Source organism: Pneumocystis carinii (assembly GCF_001477545.1).
Source record: "Pneumocystis carinii B80 chromosome Unknown supercont1.10, whole genome shotgun sequence".
NCBI lineage: Eukaryota > Fungi > Ascomycota > Pneumocystomycetes > Pneumocystales > Pneumocystaceae > Pneumocystis > Pneumocystis carinii.
The window spans coordinates 331,785-357,829 of NW_017264722.1; the positions used below are offsets into that span (position 1 = coordinate 331,785).

The 26,045-nt window shown below is 27.8% G+C and overlaps 12 protein-coding genes across 12 annotated transcripts; 6 read left to right on the forward strand and 6 right to left on the reverse strand.

Annotated features, from left to right (window-relative positions):
- The first annotated feature begins 180 nt into the window (after positions 1 to 180).
- T552_02390 (hypothetical protein) lies at positions 181 to 3,220 on the forward strand. Its single transcript, XM_018370935.1, has 11 exons — positions 181 to 347; positions 390 to 704; positions 749 to 1,244; positions 1,291 to 1,397; positions 1,451 to 1,653; positions 1,698 to 1,805; positions 1,852 to 1,977; positions 2,025 to 2,078; positions 2,124 to 2,732; positions 2,782 to 2,862; positions 2,911 to 3,220. Exons 1-11 carry the CDS (start codon positions 227 to 229, stop codon positions 3,172 to 3,174), a joined length of 2,484 nt encoding a protein of 827 aa, XP_018225453.1. The 5' UTR covers positions 181 to 226; the 3' UTR covers positions 3,175 to 3,220.
- Positions 3,221 to 3,488: 268 nt separating this feature from the next.
- On the reverse strand, positions 3,489 to 4,464 carry T552_02391 (hypothetical protein). Its single transcript, XM_018370936.1, has 3 exons — positions 4,241 to 4,464; positions 4,105 to 4,193; positions 3,489 to 4,053 (listed from the first exon to the last, which is right to left on the reverse strand). Exons 1-3 carry the CDS (start codon positions 4,425 to 4,427, stop codon positions 3,535 to 3,537), a joined length of 795 nt encoding a protein of 264 aa, XP_018225454.1. The 5' UTR covers positions 4,428 to 4,464; the 3' UTR covers positions 3,489 to 3,534.
- A 534-nt stretch (positions 4,465 to 4,998) lies between these two features.
- On the forward strand, positions 4,999 to 6,403 carry T552_02392 (hypothetical protein). Its single transcript, XM_018370937.1, has 2 exons — positions 4,999 to 5,887; positions 5,932 to 6,403. Exons 1-2 carry the CDS (start codon positions 5,045 to 5,047, stop codon positions 6,355 to 6,357), a joined length of 1,269 nt encoding a protein of 422 aa, XP_018225455.1. The 5' UTR covers positions 4,999 to 5,044; the 3' UTR covers positions 6,358 to 6,403.
- Positions 6,404 to 7,194: 791 nt separating this feature from the next.
- Positions 7,195 to 9,810, forward strand: T552_02393 (hypothetical protein). Its single transcript, XM_018370938.1, has 14 exons — positions 7,195 to 7,294; positions 7,340 to 7,430; positions 7,474 to 7,609; positions 7,653 to 7,731; positions 7,775 to 7,870; positions 7,923 to 7,943; positions 7,995 to 8,115; positions 8,163 to 8,262; positions 8,307 to 8,404; positions 8,451 to 8,758; positions 8,803 to 9,115; positions 9,159 to 9,386; positions 9,434 to 9,505; positions 9,558 to 9,810. The coding sequence occupies exons 1-14, from the start codon at positions 7,239 to 7,241 to the stop codon at positions 9,762 to 9,764; spliced, it is 1,926 nt and encodes a 641-aa protein (XP_018225456.1). The 5' UTR covers positions 7,195 to 7,238; the 3' UTR covers positions 9,765 to 9,810.
- A 223-nt stretch (positions 9,811 to 10,033) lies between these two features.
- On the forward strand, positions 10,034 to 13,728 carry T552_02394 (hypothetical protein; the record flags this gene model as incomplete). The annotated part of the gene is made up of 9 exons (XM_018370939.1): positions 10,034 to 10,234; positions 10,284 to 10,605; positions 10,660 to 10,949; positions 11,005 to 11,208; positions 11,254 to 11,349; positions 11,399 to 11,501; positions 11,548 to 11,826; positions 11,872 to 12,174; positions 12,218 to 13,728. The coding sequence occupies 9 exons, from the start codon at positions 10,034 to 10,036 to the stop codon at positions 13,726 to 13,728; spliced, it is 3,309 nt and encodes a 1,102-aa protein (XP_018225457.1).
- Positions 13,729 to 14,177: 449 nt separating this feature from the next.
- T552_02395 (hypothetical protein) lies at positions 14,178 to 14,547 on the reverse strand. Its single transcript, XM_018370940.1, has 2 exons — positions 14,479 to 14,547; positions 14,178 to 14,435 (listed from the first exon to the last, which is right to left on the reverse strand). The coding sequence occupies exons 1-2, from the start codon at positions 14,500 to 14,502 to the stop codon at positions 14,223 to 14,225; spliced, it is 237 nt and encodes a 78-aa protein (XP_018225458.1). The 5' UTR covers positions 14,503 to 14,547; the 3' UTR covers positions 14,178 to 14,222.
- Positions 14,548 to 15,024: 477 nt separating this feature from the next.
- Positions 15,025 to 16,215, forward strand: T552_04160 (hypothetical protein; the record flags this gene model as incomplete). The annotated part of the gene is made up of 6 exons (XM_018372211.1): positions 15,025 to 15,213; positions 15,262 to 15,373; positions 15,421 to 15,441; positions 15,493 to 15,662; positions 15,717 to 15,874; positions 15,921 to 16,215. The coding sequence occupies 6 exons, from the start codon at positions 15,025 to 15,027 to the stop codon at positions 16,213 to 16,215; spliced, it is 945 nt and encodes a 314-aa protein (XP_018225459.1).
- Positions 16,216 to 16,716: 501 nt separating this feature from the next.
- On the forward strand, positions 16,717 to 18,309 carry T552_04161 (hypothetical protein; the record flags this gene model as incomplete). The annotated part of the gene is made up of 9 exons (XM_018372212.1): positions 16,717 to 16,799; positions 16,849 to 16,921; positions 16,970 to 17,063; positions 17,115 to 17,169; positions 17,221 to 17,605; positions 17,653 to 17,704; positions 17,750 to 17,986; positions 18,035 to 18,092; positions 18,138 to 18,309. Coding segments are annotated over 9 exons (1,209 nt in total), but the record flags the coding sequence as incomplete, so codon positions are not given.
- Positions 18,310 to 18,429: 120 nt separating this feature from the next.
- On the reverse strand, positions 18,430 to 20,106 carry T552_02397 (methionine aminopeptidase, type I; the record flags this gene model as incomplete). Its single annotated transcript, XM_018370941.1, has 12 exons — positions 18,430 to 18,525; positions 18,570 to 18,662; positions 18,730 to 18,803; positions 18,845 to 18,900; positions 18,951 to 19,123; positions 19,172 to 19,197; positions 19,247 to 19,299; positions 19,348 to 19,389; positions 19,439 to 19,590; positions 19,631 to 19,838; positions 19,884 to 19,942; positions 19,984 to 20,106. The coding sequence occupies 12 exons, from the start codon at positions 20,104 to 20,106 to the stop codon at positions 18,430 to 18,432; spliced, it is 1,155 nt and encodes a 384-aa protein (XP_018225461.1).
- A 147-nt stretch (positions 20,107 to 20,253) lies between these two features.
- Positions 20,254 to 21,181, reverse strand: T552_02398 (hypothetical protein; the record flags this gene model as incomplete). The annotated part of the gene is made up of 2 exons (XM_018370942.1): positions 20,254 to 21,075; positions 21,164 to 21,181. The coding sequence occupies 2 exons, from the start codon at positions 21,179 to 21,181 to the stop codon at positions 20,254 to 20,256; spliced, it is 840 nt and encodes a 279-aa protein (XP_018225462.1).
- Positions 21,182 to 21,774: 593 nt separating this feature from the next.
- T552_02399 (hypothetical protein) lies at positions 21,775 to 23,691 on the reverse strand. The gene is made up of 7 exons (XM_018370943.1): positions 23,539 to 23,691; positions 23,333 to 23,483; positions 23,046 to 23,288; positions 22,651 to 22,999; positions 22,246 to 22,605; positions 21,927 to 22,195; positions 21,775 to 21,886 (listed from the first exon to the last, which is right to left on the reverse strand). Exons 1-7 carry the CDS (start codon positions 23,656 to 23,658, stop codon positions 21,819 to 21,821), a joined length of 1,560 nt encoding a protein of 519 aa, XP_018225463.1. The 5' UTR covers positions 23,659 to 23,691; the 3' UTR covers positions 21,775 to 21,818.
- A 213-nt stretch (positions 23,692 to 23,904) lies between these two features.
- T552_02400 (farnesyl-diphosphate farnesyltransferase) lies at positions 23,905 to 25,742 on the reverse strand. The gene is made up of 8 exons (XM_018370944.1): positions 25,496 to 25,742; positions 25,315 to 25,450; positions 24,980 to 25,268; positions 24,772 to 24,925; positions 24,506 to 24,712; positions 24,328 to 24,453; positions 24,063 to 24,273; positions 23,905 to 24,022 (listed from the first exon to the last, which is right to left on the reverse strand). The coding sequence occupies exons 1-8, from the start codon at positions 25,694 to 25,696 to the stop codon at positions 23,949 to 23,951; spliced, it is 1,398 nt and encodes a 465-aa protein (XP_018225464.1). The 5' UTR covers positions 25,697 to 25,742; the 3' UTR covers positions 23,905 to 23,948.
- Positions 25,743 to 26,045: the final 303 nt, after the last annotated feature.

Genomic DNA, 26,045 nt, shown 5'->3' on the forward strand with positions numbered 1-26,045 from the left:
CACTACGAGCCAATTTTTGACGACTACTAAAAATTAGAAAAATCTTAATAACTTATTAACAAGTCAGAACTTGTCTATACAGATGAATTATAAGGATTTATCACAGAATAATACAGTATAGACTTGTTTTTTATATGTATTTTCATAATTTTTTTGAACAAAAACTAACTATTAATAAATAGTGAAATCAATAATATTTAATATATTTTAAAGAGGATTAAAAGAAATGACGGCTTATTCATATGATTATGAACATTCATATGGACAGGATAGAATGTCAGAAGATCAGCTGATAGAAGATATTTGGGGGCAAGATGAATGGGAAGAACAGGAATATGGAGTTCCAGGTAAATAGAGAAATAAGAGGAGGAGAAGTCTTAAACATGAAGATATTTATACAATGTCTACGAAGAAGAAGGATAATAAAGATACATTTGGAGGATTTGAAGAGGGAGTAGAAAATATGACGGAATCTCAAGTAGAATACGCACAAGGATATGATAAGAATAATGGAGGCGGATATGGTAAGCCAATGGACGCAAAGAAACAACAGAAGATGGTGAAATTATATAATGATCTTCCATCGGCAAAAGAAGAGGCACTTTTATCATTTGAGGAGCATTTTTGTAATATATATCATTCTAAAGACCTAGGGGAGTCAGGACAAGAAGAGATTATGACATGTGAGTGTAAATCAGAATGGGGTTAGTGGAATGTTGTATATTTTTTTTTTAACGAAAATATCAAGATGGAACAAAAAATTTAGCATGCGACAAAAATTCTGATTGTATTAACAGATTGACATCAGTTGAATGTACGGATGATTGTAATTGTGGGGAAGATTGTCAAAATCGAAGATTTAAATTAAGACAATATTCGGATATAGATGTGATTAAGACAAAGAAGAAGGGGTATGGTATTAGGGCGAATTCTGATTTAGAATCAGGTCAATTTGTATGTGAATATATAGGAGAGGTTATAGATGAAAGGAAGTTTCGAAGAAGAATGAAAATATATTCAGAAGAAAATATAAAACATTTTTATTTTATGATGTTACAAAGAGGAGAGTATATTGATGCTACAAGAAAAGGAGGACTTTCGAGATTTTTAAATCACTCATGTTCTCCCAATTGTTATGTGGACAAGTGGGTTGTAGGAACAAAGTTACGCATAGGTATTTTTTGTAAGCGTAATATAATAAAAGGAGAAGAATTGACATTTGATTATAATGTTGATCGATATGGGTATAATTTATAAACCTTATTTTTCATTGATTGATAATTATTTCAGAACTATAGCACAACCATGTTATTGCGAAGAACCTGGATGTATCGGGATCATTGGGGGAAAGACTCAGACAGAATTTCATTCAAAAATACCTCAAAATATACTGAAAGGTATGGAAAAATTGATAAAAAAGAGATAATGATTGATTGATTAATTTTCTTAGCTTTGGGATTTGAAAACTTAGATTTCTGGGATTTTTCATCAGCAAAAAAAATTCGAAAGAAAAAGAAAGGAGAAACAGACGAAGAATATTACAGTTCTATGCAATCTACTCCAGTAGATGAAAACGGAGTGACAAAGATAATGAGTGCTTTGCTTCAATGCAAAGAACGATGGATTATAAATAGACTTCTATTAAGAATCCATGTATGTATTAGTTCAATTTATCAATATTTTCTAATCATCTATAGTCAAGTAATGATCTCAGTGTTCAAAGAAGAGTAATGAAGATGCATGGATATCAAATTCTCGGTTCTGTTCTTCGTGACTGGAAAGAAGATTTTGATATTTCTAACATGGTTTAAACTATTATATATTTCAAATTCAATTTTTTTATAAATTTAGATTCTTAATATTTTTTTAAGATGGCCGAGAATTACAAAAAATAAGATTTCTAGTTCAAAAATAGAAACAACTATTCAGATTTTAGCATCTCATGAAAATGAAGAATTGAGAAAGACAGCTCAACAAGTAATATATTTATTATCATTATTAAATATCTTAACCATTATGATTAGCTTATTAAAGAATGGGGAAATTTATCAATGGCATATCGGATTCCAAAAAAACCTGTATGAGTATATTTTTTTCATAAGATTGTTAACTAAGTTTTGCAGAAAGTACAACAAACAGAAACGATTTACTCTGATTCAGATACTAGCGATAGTGGTTCAAGATTGTATCAATCACCAGGCTCTCAAGGCAGCCCAATTTCTAATGAACGATATTCTCGTTTTTCTAGATCTAAAAATTATGATAACTATGCTACAAATAAGGCACAATCATTTCGAGGAGAAAGGTTTTGGAGGCCTGATTCACGTTTCTCTGATGATCCAGATCCTCGAGGGCATAAATTAAGAGGACCTCGCAATGTTGAAGAAAATGCCCGTATTTTACCTCCAGGATGGTCAGTTGCGAAAACTCAAGATGATAAACCATATTATTATTGCGGAGACAAAGTACAATGGGAATTTCCACTTGAGGCTGCACCACCACCACCACCTCCACCACCTCCACCACCTGTAGTGTCATTTAATAACAGTTCTCTTGATTTACAAAAAATTATTGATGAAGCTAATGCAAAATTAATGGGACGACAAAACAATGCTTCTAAACATGATCCTAGGAGCAATAAAAACAATGCAAGCAAAAGAAAAGATCACAAGCATTCATCAAATATAAATAAAAAAGAAAAAATTCCTTTAGAAAAAATACTTATAAAAACGGTAAAATTGATTATATTTAAATATGCAATGAAATTAATGAGAACTTTAGTTTGCTAAGTATGTACCAAATGTAATTACAAAATTTCAGGATGAACTTGGAAAAGACGAAATTAAGAAACGAGCTAAAGAAGTATGAAAAAAAAATAAAATCAAAACATAAATATCTTATTTGTAATAGATTGTAGAAATATTGGTCAAAAAAGAAATGAGACCAGGTCATGAAATAAGAAATGTTTATGAATTAAGCAGCACGAAAAAAAAGAAGATTAAGGAATTTAGTTATACATATATAGAAAAAGTCATTAGTAAGAAAAAGGAGAAAAATATGCAGAAATCAAGTAATTCTAATAAAAAAGAAAATGCAAATGGTTACGCTGAAGATGTTTCAGATAAATATTCTTCAACAATATTAAAAGGCACACAAGATCAAGACATGAACTAAAATTTTCACATGAAAAAAACTTAACCCATTTTTAACAATAGTAACAATGTATTATTATCAGAAAAAAACAAATCTGAGGAATAAAACCTGAACAAATATTATTTTAGTTATTAATTATTTGAACAAATAACAACACCATTATTAAGCTAGATAACCCATTTTATAATTTTTTGTATATTAATACTAAATTCTATTTTATTTTTAGATAATACTACCCATTATTGTTTTATTATAAGTTAATTTTGCAGTTTCATTTATTTAGTTGTATCTAAGTATCCATACTTTAAACATTAACTAATAATTAGTTTAATATAAATCAAAAAACATTACAAAAAATATCAATAAAACCCTCCTATAATATTAAACAAATTTCCTATTATTTCCACGCTTCTTATTTTTTTTATTAAGTACAGGTGTAGATATAGTTTTCCTTATATCCTTCTCACTTAATGTAATCATTCCTTTATGATATTTCCCAATCCTAATTTCATTTAACCCATAATTTCGTTTATGTTTCGCTTTAGATTTAGGTGCAGGAAGTGCTCTAACAAGACCAGATTCTTTAGCTTTTTTCTTAGCAATATCACTTCTAATTTTTGCTTTAAGTTTCATCCCTAATCTTATTTTGAAAGGAATTTTTTCTTTAATTTCTTTGCCACCTAATAATTTAATTCTATTTTCAATAATTTTATGTCTTTGTTTTCCAACAGGTTCAAGAGAAAATGTAGAACTATCTGATCCCTTCTTTAACAAATGACATTCCCTTAATAATCTTTGTAAAGCAATATCATTTTTTAATTGTTTATAATCCAAATCCTGCCTTTTATCTACTTCTTTAATAGACTTTCTTTTTTCATAAAAATTTGGCAATTTAGACGACTATACCATATTTATAAACATAGTTCCTCATAAAAAAAGCTCATATTTTACCATAAAAGAATGAAATTCTGTATTTTTACTTGATTTTGCCTTTTTCTCAATAAAATTAATAACTTCAGGAAATTCCTCAGAATTTCCATCTAAATACACATTATTCATAGAAATATACAAAACTGAAGATAGCAACTTTGTTTTATAACATTGTCTTGTATTTTTTCTGATAATTTTGGCACTTGACACAATTTTTTTTCTTCACTTTTTACTTCAAAAAACTTACAAACACTCCCAAACTGATCTTCAAAACTCTTTTTTAGACATTTTAAAGCAATATTTTCTGTTTTTTTAGATATATTGACTTCATCCATTCTATTCATCTTCAAAAATAAATACCAATAAAGCTATAAGAATAAAAGTCTTTGACAAATGTCCATGAATATCTCTTTTTTTATGTAAAAAACCTATTAAATAATATTAAAGACAAGTTTATTAAAAATCCGGATATATTTTCTATGGATAATTTTAAAAAATACGGATATAAACGATTATTAAATAGAATATTTTCTAGATAAAATACATATTTTCCATATTATTTTAATATTTTACTGTATAAAATAACTTGCTCAGAAAACATCTTTTGTATCCAAAAAAAAAGACGGTTTTATATAAAATCCTGGAAAAAAAGAGGAAAACATAAAATCCATTCATAAATTGACAAAAAAACATGGAATAACATACATTTCTGCATAATATTTGAAAAATTTTAAAAATATATACATTTTACCATATTATCTGGTTGTCATTGCCATAGCAACCTGCAACGTCAAAAAAAGTTAATATGGTAAAGTGTAAGAAAAGAAGGGCAAAATAGGCATAAAAGAGCCCATAAAAGCTTCTTTACAGTGCTTTTTATTGAATAATGGACATATATTTTGGTAATTTCGTTTTTTCCGGGATTAAAAAGCAGTAAAAACGGGCACAATTGATATTAATTATGAGCCTATTAAGATTAAAAAATATTAATAAAGATATAAAGCAAACAGAAACACAAGACAAGTCTTTAAATAGCCAAATAAAAGACTCTAGAAAAGTAGAAAATTATTGTGCACAAGTATCTAATAACTTGCTACAATCAGCATCTCAATCGCCTCGAAAACGGGTTCAATCATTTTTTCAAAATGAACAGGATATATATAATAATGATGAATTAAATGAACAGGGAATATTTTCCGGATGTCAAGAGATTCGTTCGAATTTAAATATTAGACAAAATTTTCATTTAGATCAATATCCTGTAAAAGAAAATATTTCAACAGAGTTTGAAAGACAAATATATCACACTAGAAAAGAAAGTAAATTTTTTTATGCAAATGAATTTAGACAGCAAAAAAGTTTATCTGAAATATGTTTTACAAAAGATTCAAAAGTCTCTCCACAATTATCTCAACATAAAAATACATCTCCAGAAAAGCAGCAGCTTCCAAAATATTTTTATGCAAATGAAAGCCATATATCACAGGATCATTATTTATTATCACCAAATTCAAATTTACCTGTTTCTTCGAAATCGATTCAACCAATATCAAAAGATAACTATGATGAATCATCTATTATTTCATCAAGAAATAAAACTCCATTAGGATCTCCGTCAAAAAGAGAAATAAAGAGTACAAATATAAAAAATCTTTCAAATATTCAGTATATAAATGACACATTTCCTATAAATAACGAAATAGAGAAATCACCTCAAAATATTTCTAAAACTTCAAAAATTCCATTAGGTCATGCATTGACAGAAGAATCAGATTATACAAAATTTGCTCGTACAAATAGAAAAGTAAATATTCTTTGAAAATTGGCATTTATCTCTTATTATTTTAGATACTTGATCTAGAAATCTCTAATACATCATTGATTGCTCTAAATAATACATTAGAGAAACAATCTCGTCGTCAAATGTCTGAAATTAAAGCTTTACGTAAAAAAATTATTCCAGATAATATATCTATTACAAGTTCAACTACAGATTCTACATCAAATTCTGAAGAAAATGACACTTGTTCTCAATTATCTCAAAATTCAAGTTCTTCTATAACAAATTTTCAAAAATTTATAGATAACTCTTTATTTTTTACAAACTCTTTAAAAAAAGCACTTAAACTTACAAAACATCTTATAAATGAAGGACGTCATGCTTTAGAAAATCAAAAATCTATAGATACACCTATATACTTGAAAGTTATGAAGAAGAGCACTGATTCTGAAATATTAAACTATGAAGATACAGATAATTTTAAAAATTCATAAAAAAGCATATATATATATATATTAAATAATAATACAAAAATAAGGCATACAAAAAAATAGCATTAAACTAAAAAAAAAGAAAAAAATTAATTAATATAATTTAAAAAATTATTTTTTTTCATTATTTAAATAATCTTTTCTTTAAATAATCTTTTCACTATTTTTTTCATTCTTTATTTTTTTCATTCTTTAAATGATTTTCTTATTAACCTTGATAATATTTTCAAAAATAAAAACTAAATTCTAATTTTATAAAGAGAAACTAAACTTTTTATAAAATTTAACAAATAATTATAATAATAATAATGCAATTTATTAAAAATAATTACAACTTATTAAGAATAACTACAATTTATTAAAAATAACTACAACTTATTAAAAATAATACAAATAATTTTAATAACAATACAATTTATTAATAACAATAACCACAATTTATTATTAAAAATAACCACAATTTATTCAATTCTTTTTCTAATATAACATTAAAACTAACAATTCAACTACTTCCAACTACTTCCAACTACTTAATTCTCATCTTTTTTCATAAACATAACTTTAACAAAAATTACTCTAAAAAAAACACAATTCTTAATAAATTATAAAAAATACTATCAAAAAAAAATAATATAATTTATCTAATATAATTTCTCTTAATATAATACAATTTCTCTTCCTCCAATCCCCCCCATTCCTCCCCCCCTCCATTCTTCCCTCCATTCTTCTGATAAGATTATCGATAACCTTACTATCCCTTATAAGCTTAGCCCGAGTTGTCATAACAACAGTTTCCATGGAAACTATGTGATGAACCGACATCAACGACGAAGATTGTATTTTCAACCAAACACTTTATAAGAAAGAAACAAAGCATAAAAAGGATGTCTCTGCTTGATCGTTCATGGCAAGACGTTCAGCACAAGACATTTACTAAATGGTAAGTATTTGTAGCATAAATGAGGCTTTTAATTGGAAAAAATAGGGTAAATACAAAGCTTTCAGGTCACGAATTACCACCAGCAGTTAGTCTTAAAACAGATCTTTCAGACGGTATACGACTGATAAATCTACTGGTTTGTAGGGTATGAAAGTATAATTATAGATTTATAGGGTTAGGAGATTATTGGAGATGAAACACTTGGAAAATATAATAGAAATCCGCGTTTACGTATTCAAAAAGCGGAGAACGTGAATAAGGCATTAGATTATATAAAATCTAAAGGAATACCTCTTACGAATATTGGAGCAGAGGGTTGAATGGTGTTTTAAAAAGATAGGAGTCTTATTTTTGATAGATATTATTGATGGAAATTTGAAATTAATTCTTGGATTATTATGGACGCTTATATTGAGATTTACAATTGCAGATATAAAGTTTATTTCTGTATAATTAGAAAAAAAAAATCTAATAATTTAGTGAGGAAGGGTATACGGCTAAAGAAGGGTTATTACTTTGGTGTCAAAGACAAACGGCAGAATATGAGAATGTAAATATATGTGATTTTACTACTAGGTAAAAGATTAATGAGAATGATATAAGAAGATTTATAATAATTTTTTTAAAGTTGGACAGATGGGCTTTCATTGTATATATATATAAGAAATTTTATTTTTTTATAGGAAACTAATTAAGTAAGTTGTGCGTTGATTCACAAGCATCGACCGGATCTATTGAATTTTCATGAATTGGATGTTAGAGATCATCGAAAAAACATATCAATGGCATTTGAGGTAGCCTCTAAATTTATAGGAATTCCAGTAAAAATAAGAAAAAAAGGATGAAGAAAAATGTTAATTTAATCTAGCAATTGCTTGATGTAGAAGATATTTGCGATGTTAGTAAACCGGATGAAAAATCAGTTATGACATATATTGCTCAATATTTTCATGCTTTCTCTACTTTAGGTTTGAATAAACTTTGAAATATTTGGATTAATAACATTTTATAGATAAAGTAGAAACAGCAGGACGAAGGGTTGAAAAGTTTGCGAAAACAATGCAATCAGCATCTAACATGCAAAAAGAATATGAGGAAAAAATGAAAGAAGTATTATTTTTCATATTGTTTGTTTAATATTTCTAATGTTATGTAGTTAATTAATTCAATCATTAAGATGCAAACGTTATGGGATATGTCAAGTTTTGATGATTCTTATGCAGATGCAAAACGTCAATCATTAGAATTTAATGAATACAAAAAAACATTAAAAAGAGATTGGGTTAAATTAAAACATGATTTAGAATCTTTAATTCATGATATTCAAACAAAACTTAGAACCTATTGCTTAAAGATTTATATTCCTCCAAAGGGTTTAGAATTAAAAGATTTAAATATTATTTGGAAAGAACTTATGAAAGCAGAGGTTCAGAGATCGAAACAAATAAATGATAAAATTAAAGAGTAATAAAACCTTTTTATAATCATAATGCTTATTTTATTTATAGTATTAAAGAAAAACTTCGTCAATCATTTGCTGAAAGGGCAAACGACTTTTCATTAATGCTTAATACATTATCCATTGAAATTAGCGGGCTTAAAGGCGATCTTGAAGAACAATTAGACAAGATTAACCTTCTTAAAGAACATGTTACTCCTCTTCGAGGTGAATTATTACAATTAAAACGTTTAGAAGAAGAATGCAAAGAAGCCAAAATTGAAGAAAATGATTATACAAATTTTTCATATGATGATTTAGAATATGAATTAGACCTAGCGTCAGATTTGATTCACAAAAAAATACAATTCATTGAGAATCAGGTATAAACATTTACATTTTTATTTTTAAAGATTAAAATTTTAGATTACAACTCGTCAAAAAACAAATCTTACTTCAGCACAAATGAAAGAATTTGATTGTGTCTTTAAACATTTTGATCGTTATGGAATCAATGCATTACAAGGAGACGTATTTACTGCAGCATTGGCTGCTCTTGGTCTTGCTTATGATGAACAAGAAATGGAAGATATCATTGCAAAAGCAAGCAATGAAACCGGTGTTGTTACATATAATCAATTTATCGATTTTTTGGTAATTATTAATCTATCGTTTTAATATTTATATTAAAACAATTAAAGGTTGATGAAATGGAAGATCATGATTCACCAGATCAAGTTCTTTTAGCATTCAGAGACGTAGCAGATGGAAAAGTATTTTTATATTCATTTTTTATATAAAATATTCTAACTAACTATTTTAAAGCCATATGTTACCGAATTAGATCTACGACAATCTTTAATTCCATCGGCTGAAGTTGAATATCTAATTTCTCAAATGCCCGAATTACAAGGAAATGATGTCGAAATTGATGATGAAGATCGCGGATGTCCAATCTTTGATTATTGCTCATATATGGAAAAACTTCTCGATTTAAACGATGCAACTATAAACAATAAAAACAATTGTTAAAATTAATACATCATTTAATACAATTACTAATGTTAACAATACATTCTTCTACATACTTTTTATTTCATTATCTTATTTTAACTTCTCATCTTTAAACCCTTTACATCTATCAAATCTTATTCTTTTTTCCAAGAAAAAACTAAACTTCATTTCTTTCATAAAAAATTCATTTATCTTATCATTAATCTATGTATATTTCTTTATCTTTTTCATTTCCTCTATTAAACCCTCTTATTTAACCTCTTAACCTCCTCTAACGACCGCAGCAAATGAATACTCTGCCAATATCTCAAGATATTAATAAACAAGAAAAAATACAGGAAAAAGAGCATAGAATTATAGAGGTTCCTCTTAAGGATCATGGGCAACTTGTTGAAATTGATTGCACAACACTTCCAGAGGATTCAGAGGAACTTTGTGAAATTTTAGAGTGTGAAAATGCATCAAAAGAGTTTTGGGTCCAGTTTTCAGTATATTATAAGAGGATTTAAGTTTTATATTAGTTAATATGGGGCATAGTATGAATATAGACGTCAAGGATATATAGATCAGGCGATCCATATATTAATACGGGGATTGAAAGGTAGAATAAAAAATTTTGAAAAAAGTGAAATTTATACAAGGATGAAAGTGGATATGCAGAAGGAAAGCAAATTACCGTTATATTCTATGCTTTCAGCATTATATTTAGAGAAAGCAAGAAGGGCACCTAGAATGGCAGAACAAAAAGAAGGAGTTTCGGAGGGTCATACAAAGGATTATTATCATCAAATGGCGACGCAGGCGTTGAATGAAGCAAATAGAATTGATTTTTCATTTTTGCCAAATATTCTTATACGAGGTTTTTTTTTAGAAAAAAGGAAGATTAAGTCTAGGATTAATGAATTATGATTAGCAGTTTGGAATATTATGAGATCGTCGGGGGAAAAGAGTTTAATTGATCAAGCAGGAAAATATTTTGATGATATTTTAAATACAGATCCATGTAATTTGTTTGCTATGCTTGGAAAAGCACGAATTCTTTTTTCACGTAAAAATTATGTTGGTTCTTTAAAACTTTATCAAACGGTTTTATCATCTAAGCCGGATTTTGTTATTGATCCAAGAATCGGAGTAGGTCTTTGTTTTTGGAAGTTAAATATGAAAGAAGATGCAAAAGTGGCATGGTTGAGATCATTAGAATTGGTATTATATAAATAAATATAAATATATACATGCTTACTAACGATTTTTAATTTAGAATGAGAAAAATATATCAGCAAATACACTTTTGTCATTGTATTATCTTGATTCAGCCTCTTCTAAGACAGGTACATCTGAATTTCTAGAGGAATACGAAAAATCATTAAGATATGCTCAAAATGCATACAAACAATCCCAAACAGACCCATATTCTGCAAACATTTTGGCATCATATTTTTTTTCAAAGAAAAATATGGATATGGTAAGAATGATTATCAATTTTCTATATTTTCTTATGAAAAAACAGGCAATTAAACTATCAGAAAAAGCATTACAATACGCAGATACAAATTATTTAATAAATAACAGCTTATTTTTGATGGCAAGAGCATACCATTATATGGTTCATATATATATATATAATATATTTAGAAACATTATAATTAAAATAGGAAAATTATGAAAAAGCTTCTGGATTATATCAACATTCATATAGTATCAAAGATAGTAGTGTTGTTTCTGCAATTGGAATGGGGCAGATAAAGCTTATTCAAGGTAAATTATTAACATTTTTTTACTATTTACTGGAAAAAACATTTAGATGATATTATTGGAGCAAAATTAATTTTTGAAAAAATTACAGAACAATATCCTAAGTGTATAGAAGCACTTACCATACTTGGATCAATCTATACGCATGAAACTTTATCTTCAAGCTCAAGAAATGATAAATCACTAGAACGACAAAAAGCAAAATCACTATTAGAACGGGCAATACATTTAATAAATAATTCTGAACAAAGGGAATTTTCTGGTTCTGGAATTTTCGTAGCGCTAGCAGCTCTTTGTGAAGAAGAAGGCAATAATGTTAGTTTAGAATGTAAAGATCATGCGCTTTTATCATTTAATTCTTATAATATTATAGCATATGAACGTGCATTGGACCTGGAGCGGAATTTTTCTACTAATATTCTTCCTCAATTGTTAAATAATATAGGTGTACTTCATCATATTAAAGAAGATTTTGCAAATGCTAGGAAATTTTATCAAGATGCTCTTAATCATTGCGTTTCTATGGGACAACAAGAGAATAATACTATTAATGTTGATGCACTAGTAACAACATTAACATATAATCTTGCACGTTGTGAAGAACAAGCTAAAAATTATGAAGAAGCAAAAAAGTTTTACGAAGAATTGTTACAAAGGCATCCAGATTATGTAGAAGGTATAATTTAGAGCCAAAAAAACTTTACTAACTTTTCTTCTAGCACGTGTTCGTTTATGTCATATGGAAATAATGAGAGAAGGAACAGAAAATACATCTAAAAAAATAAAGGATCTTATAGAAACTAATCCAGGTAATTTAGATGTCAGAGCATATTTTGGATGGTATCTTAGTCATCAAAAATGGAATAAAACTTCAGGAGAAGATCCAGAACAAAAACATTATACTCATACATTAAAATATTTTGATAAACATGATAGATATTCATTAACTGCTATGGGCAATATTCATTTACGTATAGCTCGAGAATTTCGTCCTACTACTGATGCAGAAAAGGAAAAAAGACATAAAATGTATGAAAAAGCAGTAGAATTCTTTGACAAAGCTTTACAACTTGATCCTAAAAATGCATATGCTGCACAAGGAATTGCTATTGCATTAGCAGAAAATAAACAACATGCAAAAGCTTTGTTAATATTAAGTAAAATTCGTGAAACATTAAAAAATGAGACAGTATATATAAATATGGGCCATTGTTTATCTGAAATGAAACAATATCCTAGAGCAATAGAAGCATATGAATTAGCATTAAACGAATATCAAAATGGTAGCAATCTTATGACTTTTTCTGCACTTGGCAAAGTTTGGTTGCAAAAAGGAAAAGAAGAAAGAAGCCTTTCTGCATTGAAAGAAGCACTCAAATTTACAGAAAAAGCATTAAAACTGCAACCTTCTAATACAGCTATTATCTTCAATATTGCTTTTATTCAATTTAAATTTGCTGAAATAGCTAGGACATTACCTGAAAATAAAAGGTCTATTGAAGATTTAAAATATGCTTTAGAAAATCTGGACAATGCCATTAAAACATTTTCAGATCTGGCAAATTCTAAATATCCTCCATATCCTAAAGAAGATATTCAGCAACGTGCTAATATGGGTCGTAATACTACACTTAGACAACTTGAGAGAGCAATACAACAACAAAAAGAATTTGAAAGTAACAATTTAGCAAAGTTAGATTGTGCTCGACAAAAAAGAAAAGAGGAACAAGAGAAAAGAAATGCAGAAGCAGAAGCATTGCGTGTTTCAGAAGAAAAAAGACAAAAAGAATTAACAGAAGAACGAAGACTTATGCAAGAACAAGTAAAAGAATGGGCCATGAAAAAGAAAGAAGAATATGAAATGGCAGAACATGATATAGAAAGGAACAAGGAACCAGATGATCAAGGAAAATCAAAAAAGAGAAATAAATTAAAGAAGAATAAACAAAAAAAATCAGAAAATAAAGAATCAGAATCTTTTAATCAAGAATTCAATGAACAAGATACTCATGATGATGAAAAACAAGAAGATACTAAACCTGAGCAACCGAAAAAAAGAAGAAAATTATCCAAAATTAATTCTAAAAGAGAAATTTTAGATAGTGACGACGAAGTAGAAAATGAAGACAAAGAAATTTCAGATATATATAACAATACATCTAATACAGAAGAACATAAAGAAGATATTGTAATCGAACATGAAACTTCAAATACAATTGAAGATAAATAATCTGCTAGAATATAAAATACTCAATACAATAACACAAAATACATAATTCAATGGAATACGAATTATCTGAAATATTAGACTATGATACATTCGACTTGTATGGAACTGAAGATAACAATGAAGTATAAATTTAATATTTATATACATTCAAAATCAATTATCAATAAACATTGGAAGTAATATATAATTTTTGGATATATATCAATACTTATATATGTGAATTATATAATACCCATTCGAATGTTCCTAACTTTGTTTTCACAATGCATATTCTATAAATTTAATATGATCAAGGTATAACTTTTATAAAATTATAATTTAATTATTTCATTTTTCTCAGATCTAAATATTTAATAATAATATTAGATTCCATATACCATTCTCTAAAAATATATTTACTATAATCCTTTAAAAGCATAATTTAAATAACATGTACAAACAAACATTTAAATTTATTTTTAAACATAAATAATAAATTTTATTTAATGCTATAACTACATATTTAATGACTTCCACCATTCATTAACCATTAATCCCCAATAAAAGCCTCGATTACGGCTACTTCTTTGAGCCCAGTTTAAACCTATAACCATTGCTGCCCATAAAAAACCTTGAGCAAAAGGTAATAACACTTGATCTCGAAGTGTAATACTTAAAATACGTAACCATGATCCTCGTGCAGGAATAAGTGAAGCATTATAAGACGTCTAAAAATAAGAAAAATAGCTGTAATAAAAAAAAAAAAACCACCTCAAATCTTAAATCTATTAACATAATAAAAAAGAAAAACAAGAGTTATTAAAATTTAATAAAATATACAAGATTTATATACGTAAACATAGGGTTAATCGTAGTCTTAAAGACTTGTTATTAGTAGATAATTGAATTATTTCAGATAAAAACTATAAGATTAACAGAATTTCATACAAAACATTATATGAATAAGCAATATTTTTGTTAAAAAGGAACAAAAATTTTTTTATAATAACAGGAAATTAAGGATTTAAACAGAAGATTTAGACTATTTATAGACATAAAACATATTTATATATTTATCTGAGGATTTTGAAGGGTTAAATATATGTTTTTATTAAAAAGATATGCAAAAAAAAAATTGATTAAAAATACAATAATACTATGTCAATGGATCAGAAGAATATTAGTTTTCATTGGATTTATAAGTGCATCTATAGCTATTCTTGTTCTGCAGCTCTTAGCAACGTTTTCCTGCAAATATAAACAAAATTGGTATTATAGATATATGTATATAAAAAAAGATATAAAAAAGCAATATTTATGAATAAAACTAGGAGAAGAACAAAGAAACATGCAGGAATTATGTGTATTGTGGTTGCGAAACTATTATTACCATCTTATGTAATTTTTTATGGAGAGAAAATAATATTATCAGATTTTGAAGAAGATTTAAGTAAAAAAGAAGAAACAGAAGAGGTTAATCGGTTTATATTTATTAGTAATCATCAGGTATAATGTATGAATGTTGTATATATCAGTATTGAAACAGAATTGAAGATTTATATTGATTGGTTTTATGTTTGGTGGATTGCATATTTAAAAAAAATAGATAATGGGATTTTTATTGTTCTTAAGGACAGTTTAAAACGAATTCCTATCATTGGTCTGGGTATTTTTTCTTATTTTTTAATAATTAGATAATTAACACAAGTTAAGGAATGAAAACATTTGGTTTTAGTATTTTTATTGTTATTTAAAACAATATCCTTTTTTCTAATCACTTATTAGTTTTTTTATCTAGATCTTGGAAGGAGGATCATTTAAGATTTAATAATCATTTCAAAGATTTATCATTATTAACTGATCAATCCATGTTATTACTATTATATCCAGAAGGTACAAACATTTCTTTATATACAAAAAATCAAAGCTTAGCTTATGTAAAAAAAAATGATCTGGTAAGTATTTCAAATTGTTTTATTTTTTTTTTTAGAAAAATTCATACTCAATAGCCTGTATTGGATTATGTCTTATTACCAAGAATCAAAGGACTCTATTTTTGTTTAAAAAATCTCCATAAAACTACAAAATATCTTTATGATTGCACAATTGGATACGAGGGTACTACACATAATATTTATGCCCAGGATATATATACTTTAAAGTCAATGTATAAATTTTTAACAAATAAATATCATTATACTTATTTTTTTCAGACTTTTTGAGGGACAATTCCCAAAAAATGTTCATATGCACTTAAGAAGATTTTCTGTAGATACAATACCTCTTGATGATGAAGATCAATTCAAAAATTGGTTATATAATTTATGGATAGAAAAAGATAAACTTCTCTTTCAATTTATTAATCATGGTCATTTTCCTGGCGATTTTACATTAAAAAGAAGGATACAATTAAACTCTATATTAGAAATATTAAACCTTTGGGACGTCTATATCGCAATCTTTTTATTCATCATCTTTACTTATTATTTTTTAAAACTTCTCTATTAAAAATACATTTAACTCAACAATTTCATAAACATACACACATATATATTTATATTTCACTCATTATCAAACAACAATACTTCTTACTACTCATTAAAATACATTTATATATTAAATCATTTTCAAATCATTTTCATCATCCATTGACTTTATTAATTTCAAAAAAAAAGACTGACACAATAAATCGGCTTTCAAGACAATACTTTTCATACTATATTATTCTCTTTCTATCAACTTTATATACAAAAAAAATCTACTTCAAAAATATACAAATTTCATACACACTATTATCAATAACAATTCCATTTCTTATCTTCAAAAAACTAAAAATTATTACAAAATACATACTAACATTTTACTCTGCATTCTATTCTTACTAATTAACACTTAAATTTTTTTACGAACGGCTTAACATCTCTTTAAAAAAATTAACAAACTTAAGAAAAAATATTAACATTTTAAAAGTAAAAATAACACTTTATTTAACATTTTTAATAAATTATAGTGGGAGTTGTTGATCATGAATATTATGATATATTAGAAGTGGACCCATTAGCAGACAATTTGACAATTAAAAGGGCTTATAGGTATAATAAGAGTATATAAATAGGAGGGAAGGCATTAATAGGATCTCAGACGTCTTGCTATTAAGTTTCATCCGGATAAAAATCCGGATAATCCAGATGAATCTAGAAAAAAGTTTCAAAAAGTGTGTATTTGTTAAAAAAAAAGGATTAAACTCATGATATTAATGTAGATTGGAGAGGCCTATCAAGTTCTAAGTGATCCGGAGCTTAGGAGAAAGTATGATATATATGGAAAAAAAGAAGCGACACCAGATCAAGGATTTTGTTAGTAAATGATTAAATACTAAAGATAAAGGAATTGATAAGGAAAAACAGGTGATCCGTCAGACTTTTTTGCTAATCTTTTTGGTGGGGAGGCATTTGTTGATCTGTATGTATTTTTGATATATCATATATATATATATATAAGATATAAAAATAGGATTGGTGAAATATCATTAATTAAAGATCTTACAAAAGCGCTAGAAATCTCAGAAATGGAAAAAAAGTCTAAGAATGAAAATAGTAATGTATCGGTAAAGTCAAATATTGGAACAACATTTGCAGATAAAGCTATTACATGTTCAACACCATCATCACCAGTTTCAACAGTATCAGAAACAGAAAAAAATACACAAAAGAGTTATAAAAAAAGAGGGTTAACAAAAGAGCAACAAGAGGAATTATTAGCTTTTGAAAAAGAAAAGGCATCAGTACGAAAAAAGCGTGTTGAGCATCTTGCGAATAAGTTAGTAGATCGATTAAATATATGGACAGAAAGTACAAAAGATGAGCATACTACTAAAGCATTTCAAGAAAAAATAAAGGTAATTTTTGGAACTTTTATATTGATTATAAATTTATATATTTTAAGTATGAAGCAGAAATTCTTAAAATGGAATCATTTGGCGTAGAGTTATTAAATGGTATTTTAGATGTGATATTTGCTTTTTAAAACTTACGAATTATAGCTATTGGTGTAATATATATACAAAAAGGAACATCTTTGCTTAAATCTCAAAAATTTTTAGGCATTAGTGGCATTTTTAGTAAAATAAAAGAAAAAGGAACTATAGCTAAAGACATCTTTAGCACTATTTCAAGTGCATTAGATGCACAGATGACGGCAGAACAGTTATCTAAGCTGGAAGAAAAAGGTGAAGATCGGGATGGTACACGTAAAACTGAATTAGAAAAAGAAATGACAGGTATTAATTATTTATATAATATTTATACATGATGTTTATATAATATAGGAAAAATATTATTAGCAAGTTGGCGTGGTGCAAAATTTGAGGTTTCTGGAGTTTTAAGGTGGGTTTTATATTTAATATAATATTTTATATTTATTATTATTAGAGATGTATGTGATAAAGTATTATCAAAATCAATTCCTTTAGAAAAACGTATAGAACGTGCACGTGCTTTAATAATGATAGGCGCTATATTCTGCGAAACACAACCTGACCCTGGAGATGAAGGAAGAGTTTTCGAAGAACTTATGCGGAATTCTACTAAAAAAAAGAAGTAATATAAATAACTATAATACCCTTGGAAAACACAAAAATCATGGATAAAAATAAATCGTATATGGAATTAAATCATATTATTTAATATTTAATATTACATTATGATTAAACGTTATTAAAAATTATTTAGCATCTAATAGTGGAATAGGACCGCCAGGAGAATTTTCATTTCGGGCGGTAAGAACTTCAACTCCATTTTCAGTTACAAGCAAAGTATGCTCTATTATGTATAAATTTATTAATATCATATAAATAACTTTACCGAATTGCGCGCTTCGTTTCCCATCACTAGTTGTAGATGTCCAATTATCAGGCCCACCAAAGTAAATACCAGATTTTTAAAATATTCGTGAGACTTACCATGTTACATCCTTTCTTTTAAATAAATGCAAATATTAATTGGATTAAATTACCTTCCATACTCCAAGGGAAATCATTGGCTCAATAGTAAAACACATTCCTGGTTTTGCAATTCCTACGGCTTTATTTTTTGCATCTAAAAATGTCAGAAAAAAACAGACGAGAAAACAATCTTACAATGAGGTATTTCCGGAAAACAATGAAACAATTTATTTATCCCATGACCACAATAACTTTTACCATTAATTCTCTTTTTTTTTCATATTAAGAAAGAAAAACTTACGTTCTAACAGTTGAACAATTTCTTGATTTCGCATAACCCTCTATTACAGAACCAATATCACGAAACAAAGTACCCGGTTTAACAATTTTTATTGCACGTTCTAAACATTCGCGAGCTGTCTCAACAACTCTAACACTATCTGCATCTTGCTTCGCCTTTTCTCCAACATAATACTATTTAAATCAATATATTTAGCTTTCAAAAACAAAATTTCAGAATACAGTCTCATTTAAGTCCCCATGGAAACCTAATACATCTTAAATCCATAATTTCTCTTTTCCTCTTAAAAAATTTACCTCCATGATATAATGTAACATCTAAATTAACAATATCACCATCTTTTAAAACACTTAAAAAATCAGAAAACATAATGATAATGATGATAATAGTAAAATACTATTTATCAGGTATGCCATGACAAATCGTCTCATTTACAGATCTAAAATAAATCAACCTATTTATAAAAATGTAAAGATTTTATCACATACGTACAAACACTTTTAGGAAAATTATAATAATTCAAAGGACTTGGATAAGAATCCCTTTCAATACATGCCATATGAACAATTTCATCAATTTCATCAGTTGTTATTCCTGGTCTTAAAGCAGCTGCTGCAATATCAAGAACTTCTCGAGCAAGCTTCAATCATCAGTGCTACACTCATAAACAGCTAAACTACTTTGCAGACTTTCCGCATGCCTTGTTGCTCCTCTTTTGTAAGAATCATTGCTTTAAAACTTCGAGATTGTGCCTGCTCACTTCGAGGAATCCCATCCTCTGCATAATCTGGTAATTTAATATTAAGAGGTACCTTTCTACGGGGAGAAAGAGGATAACATGCCCTTAAAGTCCCTGTATAAGCAAAATTTGGAAAGGGATCATATGTTCTGATTATAATGTTAGAAAAAAAGTATTTTTCTATCAAAACCAACAAATTAGAAGATGAATTAAAAACACAGTTTCCCGAACTATGTATCTCTTTATGAAAACTCTATAACTTTAATTTATTTCTATATATTTCTTAAATCTTACCCAATTTTTTTTAAAACAATCTTGAGAACAAAAAAAAGACCCTTGAATACCAAGTTTTAAACATACAGGACATTGAAGAGATAAAGCCACCTGATTACAGTCGACACCTTTACAAATACTCATTTCTCATGACTTTTTTTGCAAATTTTAAGTATCCAAAAAACTGATTTTTTGACGATATCAAAAACCGTGTAGGGTACACCCTTATCAGGTATATAAATATAATAAAGCCTTTGTATATTTGATTGAATAGTATACAAAGGATACTTTTTATTTTTCTTCTGAATATAAAAAAGACGGATTAGCTGAGGTTGATTTGAACCGTTTTTTTAAAGGATTATATTTTTTCTTGGAATTGTCATGTTCCTTGTTATTTAAAGCAATATTTGAAGTTAATTCTGCTACAGTAAATGTCTGAATAGAAAATAATTTTGCCCATGCTATAGTGATCGGGTCGTGTGTAATTAATTGACAAGATGAAAATTCTGTACCAATATTCTTTTGTAAATAAACCATAAAACATATTAAAGAACGAAGACTCCTTGGAGTTTTATTCGCAGTAATTGTTTCTGTATATTTGGATTCAATTAAGAATTGTCCTTTTTGGTTCGTATTATATTTTAACAAAATATCCAGCGATTCTGGATTTAATGAAAATAAAGGCACACACTCCCGCCAATCAACAGTTTCTGATGGCTTCTGCATCCTTATTGTCCATTCATCAGGGGTATTATTCGAAAATCGTTCCAAAAAACGTATCACACTTCTAGCATTAACATTAACAACATCTGTGCCTTTTTTTAATCTATCTAGTTCCTCTAATGCTAATAAAAGCATCAATAAAAATGCGTATGCACAAAATAATGTTCTACCAAAGAAAGGAATAACAATTTTCACTGATTTTATCCCAATCCAACTTTTAATGATTTTTAATGAATCAATTAATGCAGAAGCATCAAAAACAGATAAAACAAACGCTTTTTTAGACAAAGAAGACTTTAATATGTTTAAAACTTCCGTTTCCAATGATTTAACTTCATGTTCAAGCCTTGCTACTGCAAGCTTTTCTGATAATTGAGCAAGTTGTTTAGCCTATATAACATTAGAAAAAAAATAACTTATATATAATCAAGAATAAAATCTTTCTTTGGAATTTTCTTCCATAATTCAATATTTCTACCTTATTTTCTTTATCCATTTAATATCAAGTTTTTATGAGGTCGTGTGGGAAAAGAAACCTATACAAAATCCAAAATGATGAAATAAAAAATACACAAATTAAACATATTTATTCGATGACAAGAATTATTTGGTTATTTGAAATAAAAAGAATCATATTTGAATGACCATTAGATATTGAAAAGGGAAGAATACCCAATTGTTAAGTGCAAATATAAAATGTGATAAACTGAAATCTTTAACGTATACATAAAATTTCTAAAGATAAAAAGATTAAATAAGTTTAATTCATAAAACATCAAATGCTCTTACTATGTTTTTAAAGATTAATAATAAAAAGCCCAAAACATTTATAGCGCAATATAAAAATTGTAAATAAGAATATCTACAAGTCCAAAGCCTTAGAAAATATATCATATTTCAAGAAAAGGAAAAAGATGATTTATATTAAATCTAATTGAGCGATTTGCATCAGACTTTAGAAGTTATATCATAATACGAAATATAATCCTGTAAGAAGAAAATCATCTCCCTATTCTATGTATAGTCAAGAATAATTATAAAAGACTATAATGATATTCATTTTAGAACAAGTCTAAAATGAATCAATTTTAATTATCGCTTTTCATATATCGAAAGATAGATCAATTAACTTGTTATTTATTATCAAAAAACTGAACAAGAGTTGGTGCAATCCTTTTCTTTTTTTCTTTAACAATTGTAGCTATTGTTATCAGAAAAAATATGTATATAGAAAAACTTACTTGTCGAAAGAGGATTTTCTAAATTATGCGAAGATACATCATCTTTATCATTAGATTGTAAATTAACAACGGGTTGAAAAGGAATGTTTGTCATTGAATTAGGCTTATCAATTGAGACTTTTAAAGGATCGTTTAGCAAAGTAGGATGTTCGGAGCAAGATGAAGAAAATGGACTTATATATTCTTCGCCGAGTTCATTTTCATCGAATAGAGCAATTGAACAATATCCATCAGTTGACGTTATAAGCAATGCATTTCCGTCAAAAGACCTATTTGAAATATTCAACAAAACAAAAATCAACGCATATTGTATTATTACCAAGCAAGATCAGTTAATGTAGCATAATGAAAATTGCTCAACATTCCAATAGGATTCACATGTTGAGTATCATATAATACAATTGTATCTTGAGTTGCAACGGCATAAACCATTCGATAATCCAAAGAAAATGAGATAGGTGCACTATCAAAAACAGATTTAGAAGTATCAGTAAAAGTATCCAAAATAGAGTCAGGAACTGAATCAGAAACACAATCGTTCTGTGATGCTGTATTCACAATTGGTAATGTTTTGGTCACTTCATCCTTTTTTTCAATATTCCTTAAAGTATAATATTTTGGAGAACAAGAAACGATAATAGCTGGACGTTTATGTCCTGGTAAATGTGCTACAGGAGATCTATCGCCTATCAATATTATATTATCATTTTAAAAACTTATATACCGATTTAATCCTGCCCGCGTATATATATAAACAGTATTAAGTGTTTCTTCTGATTCATTTAAGTATCGATATTGCCCTGCTGGCACCAACAATAAATTACCATCAGGTGTGAAATTTAATCTTCTAAAAAATGATAAAAGCGTTTCATTATGATACATTCCAACTGCAGTAGAATATTCCATTCGTGATAAACTAGCATGTAATGTCACTGAAAATTTAGGTTTCGTATCTATACGATAAATCTGCACCGTTCTATCACTTCCTGTCGTTGCTATATATGTATTTAATGGATCCCATGCAACACCTTGAATATAATGTGTATGTTCACTCAATTGCTGAATGCATTGACCTATAAACACTCATTTGAAATATAAATATAAAAATATCATTATTACCCTCATTTACATTATAAATACGTGCTACATGATCCATTGAACCTGTCAAAAGATATGCTGCATCTGGTGACCATGCTAAATCATAAATTTCCGCTCCTGATGAGCGACAAAAACGAAAAATTTTCCATGTTTCTTTATCATCCGATTCTTTTTCGTTTCCAAGACTTAATGACGGATGAATCCCATCCGAAAGAACCCAAATTAACACATTACCATCATCACCTGCTGATGCTAATAATCCTCCTTAAAAATATGAAAAAAATACAATCAATCATAGAAAAATTAACCTCGTGGACTAAATCTGACAACATTAACCGCCTGTGTATGCTTTGAAAGTGTTGAAAGATAAATTAAACGTGGTGAATATGACGTATGCGTCATATTACCTGATTCATTAGACAATTGTGAAACTACCTGAGACCGTTCTACACGCCAAATCTAATAAATAATAAGATAGTTTACTTAATTAAAATATAAAAGACAATAAGCATACCCGTACATTACCATCTCCACCTGCTGTAGCAAGTCTTCCCTTCTTACAAGGCTCAAAATGAGCTGAATAAATAGATGCTGCTTCTATATGCCAATGAATCTGTATAACAGAGGCCTTCATTAAGCAAAGAAAAGTGAGGATTAAACGATAGAGAGGAATATTATCGAATAAGACGTTGACATAGCAACATAGGATTAAAACAGGATAAAACAGGATTAAAACAGGGCTAAAACAGGGTTAAAACAGGGTTAAAATAGGATTAAAATAAAAGATTAATATGTATAGTAATTTACTCTAACATAAAATTAAAGAATTAGTGAAAAGACAGTTACAGGAGATTACATGTATAAGTTGTTAGATAGTAATGTAATATCTAATTTAGTAATAACATAAGTAAAAAAAAAAGTAGTTCACATCTCATCTCTTTTAACAACAGATAAAGTATCAGAAAAAATGCTTTTTAAAAAGTCGAAAATTTTATAAACTAATTATGATTAAGAAGAATAAAAATATTAAAGAGATACCTTGAGAAAAATTCCATTTAGCACCAAATAAATGTGCTAAATAAATCATTAATGATGCAATGATAGTTAAAAATATGGAAGAAATAATAAGAATGTATAAAGCATCCTTATCCATTATGGAATCGGTAGAACCTTCACGCAAGGGTTTCTGAGAACAGATAGATACAGATGATTTATCAGAAGGAAAAACACTTTCAACCCATTGCTCAATCTATATAGATGATTAAACAATTTATGAAAACATTATTTTAAAATATGAATATACTTTGCCACAAGCGACACTTATTTTAAAAAAATTAGGATCGCTTGGAGTATTCTTTTGATGAATTATACGTATATATTTGAGAAAAAGAGCACATAAATTTCTCCGATTGGTAGTACGCATAATTAACTATAGAAAATATTAATATCTAAATAAATTTTAAGATAAAAATAAGCCATACTGAACAAGCTTCTCCTTTGCGAATCTTAAGATTTTTACGAAAAATATTCGGATTACGAAATACCAATGCAAGTGTAGCGATTGCCATACTTTGAGGAATTGCGCAGAAATTAAAGACAGATTGATCATGAAGACTGCAAAGATAATACAGGCAATCAGGTACATGTGTCAAGGCATCCAAAATCATTTCAGACAAGCAATGGAGTCCCTAAATTCCCGAAATATTAAAAAAAATGCAAAAATCAATAAATTATTAAAAGAGAATACCTTTTCTTGATTTTCTGGCGCCAAAAAATCTATAAAATTATCGACGTACTTAGACCAAACTTCCTTTGGCCAAAACATACGTTGTTGATGTAAATCTTCTCTGTAATCACGAATAATATTCGTTTTTTGAAGAAATAACCCCATTGTATGTGAACTAAAAATAATTTAAAAAAAATCGTTCGAAAAAATTGATAATCCAAATACGTACAGCTCTGTAAGACCCTCTAAATCATGCTCAATCTTGTTTATCACAAAAAGTCGATTTAACCCTTCTCCAACAAGTCCTGCTACATAATAACAATACAAATTATAATCCCGAATACTTTGAATCCCTTGCGTCTTAAAATGCGCATTCTTAATAAAATCGGCCATCCCATTTCCCATTTCATACGTTATCGATCGAATTATATCTTGATTTTCTTTGCTAAGAAGAAGAAACTCTTCAATAACCTTATCAAAAGACCTTAAAAGCACCCCATCTTTTGCACTTAATGATGCTTTTCTAAATCAGCTTCTAAAAATTAACGCATATACTACGCATACATTCCGAAAATTTCCATCCTTTTTCATCAATATGCGTATAGAACATCCGCAAAAGTTCATTCTTCTTCTTTGAATCAAGTTTCATATCATCTTCAATAGTATCCAGTCCTCTTAATACCAAATAAAAGACCATCACCTACAAATATCAATTCATTATTTCAAAATAAATAACTATATTTACAGATTTACGCAGTTCTGGCCTTAATTCCTGAATTACACGCCCAAAACTACGGCTTGTTTGTATAAGTAATTCATAACATTCGCGACAATTTAATGTTTCTTCATCAGGTCGTCTCTGATAAAGAGGTGTATAGAACAACTTATACTGGCATACCTCCTTAAGCTCGCTGGGATGACGAAGATAATCTATCCAGGTCGTCATTTATAGGGAAAATGGGAATATTTTAATAAATTTATGAGAAGCGGGTAAAAAAAGGTGATACGAGATAATACGATATAAAAGATTACCAGAAGGCTAGAAAAGACGTATAAATAAGGGAATGAATATAACGTGGAAATAACGCGCATATATAAAGGATATGATGTATATATTGTGAGTAATAAGTCTTAGAATCAGGAATTTAGTTTATTAAGAGGTTTATATAAGAAAGCCAAGTCGAGATAAAAATTACTAAAAAAAACATAGGGTTATCTATGCAATATGATTGTTTTTGCACGCATATATAAATAGATATGCTAGTTTTTAACAGGGGGGACGTATATATCTAATT

Coding starts and splice junctions, on each gene's coding strand:
- T552_02395 (XM_018370940.1), bottom strand. CDS start 14,502: ATGTTAATAGATTTAAGATTTGAG. Junction 14,436..14,478: donor TAATAGATTTAAGATTTGAG/GTGGTTTTTTTT, acceptor TCTTATTTTTAG/ACGTCTTATAATGCTTCACT.
- T552_02391 (XM_018370936.1), bottom strand. CDS start 4,427: ATGAATAGAATGGATGAAGTCAATATATCTAAAAAAACAGAAAATATT. Junction 4,194..4,240: donor AGACAATGTTATAAAACAAA/GTTGCTATCTTC, acceptor ATGTGTATTTAG/ATGGAAATTCTGAGGAATTT. Junction 4,054..4,104: donor CAGAATTTCATTCTTTTATG/GTAAAATATGAG, acceptor AATATGGTATAG/TCGTCTAAATTGCCAAATTT.
- T552_02393 (XM_018370938.1), top strand. CDS start 7,239: ATGTCTCTGCTTGATCGTTCATGGCAAGACGTTCAGCACAAGACATTT. Junction 7,871..7,922: donor ATATGTGATTTTACTACTAG/GTAAAAGATTAA, acceptor ATTTTTTTAAAG/TTGGACAGATGGGCTTTCAT. Junction 9,116..9,158: donor TACAATTCATTGAGAATCAG/GTATAAACATTT, acceptor TTAAAATTTTAG/ATTACAACTCGTCAAAAAAC.
- T552_02400 (XM_018370944.1), bottom strand. CDS start 25,696: ATGACGACCTGGATAGATTATCTTCGTCATCCCAGCGAGCTTAAGGAG. Junction 25,269..25,314: donor AGGATGGAAATTTTCGGAAT/GTATGCGTAGTA, acceptor GATTTAGAAAAG/CATCATTAAGTGCAAAAGAT. Junction 24,454..24,505: donor GCAAAGGAGAAGCTTGTTCA/GTATGGCTTATT, acceptor TATTTTCTATAG/TTAATTATGCGTACTACCAA.
- T552_02392 (XM_018370937.1), top strand. CDS start 5,045: ATGAGCCTATTAAGATTAAAAAATATTAATAAAGATATAAAGCAAACA. Junction 5,888..5,931: donor TTGCTCGTACAAATAGAAAA/GTAAATATTCTT, acceptor TTATTATTTTAG/ATACTTGATCTAGAAATCTC.
- T552_02399 (XM_018370943.1), bottom strand. CDS start 23,658: ATGAAGGCCTCTGTTATACAGATTCATTGGCATATAGAAGCAGCATCT. Junction 23,484..23,538: donor GTGGAGATGGTAATGTACGG/GTATGCTTATTG, acceptor ATTATTTATTAG/ATTTGGCGTGTAGAACGGTC. Junction 22,196..22,245: donor ACATTAACTGATCTTGCTTG/GTAATAATACAA, acceptor TATTTCAAATAG/GTCTTTTGACGGAAATGCAT.
- T552_02390 (XM_018370935.1), top strand. CDS start 227: ATGACGGCTTATTCATATGATTATGAACATTCATATGGACAGGATAGA. Junction 1,398..1,450: donor ACCTCAAAATATACTGAAAG/GTATGGAAAAAT, acceptor TAATTTTCTTAG/CTTTGGGATTTGAAAACTTA. Junction 2,863..2,910: donor TTAAGAAACGAGCTAAAGAA/GTATGAAAAAAA, acceptor TATTTGTAATAG/ATTGTAGAAATATTGGTCAA.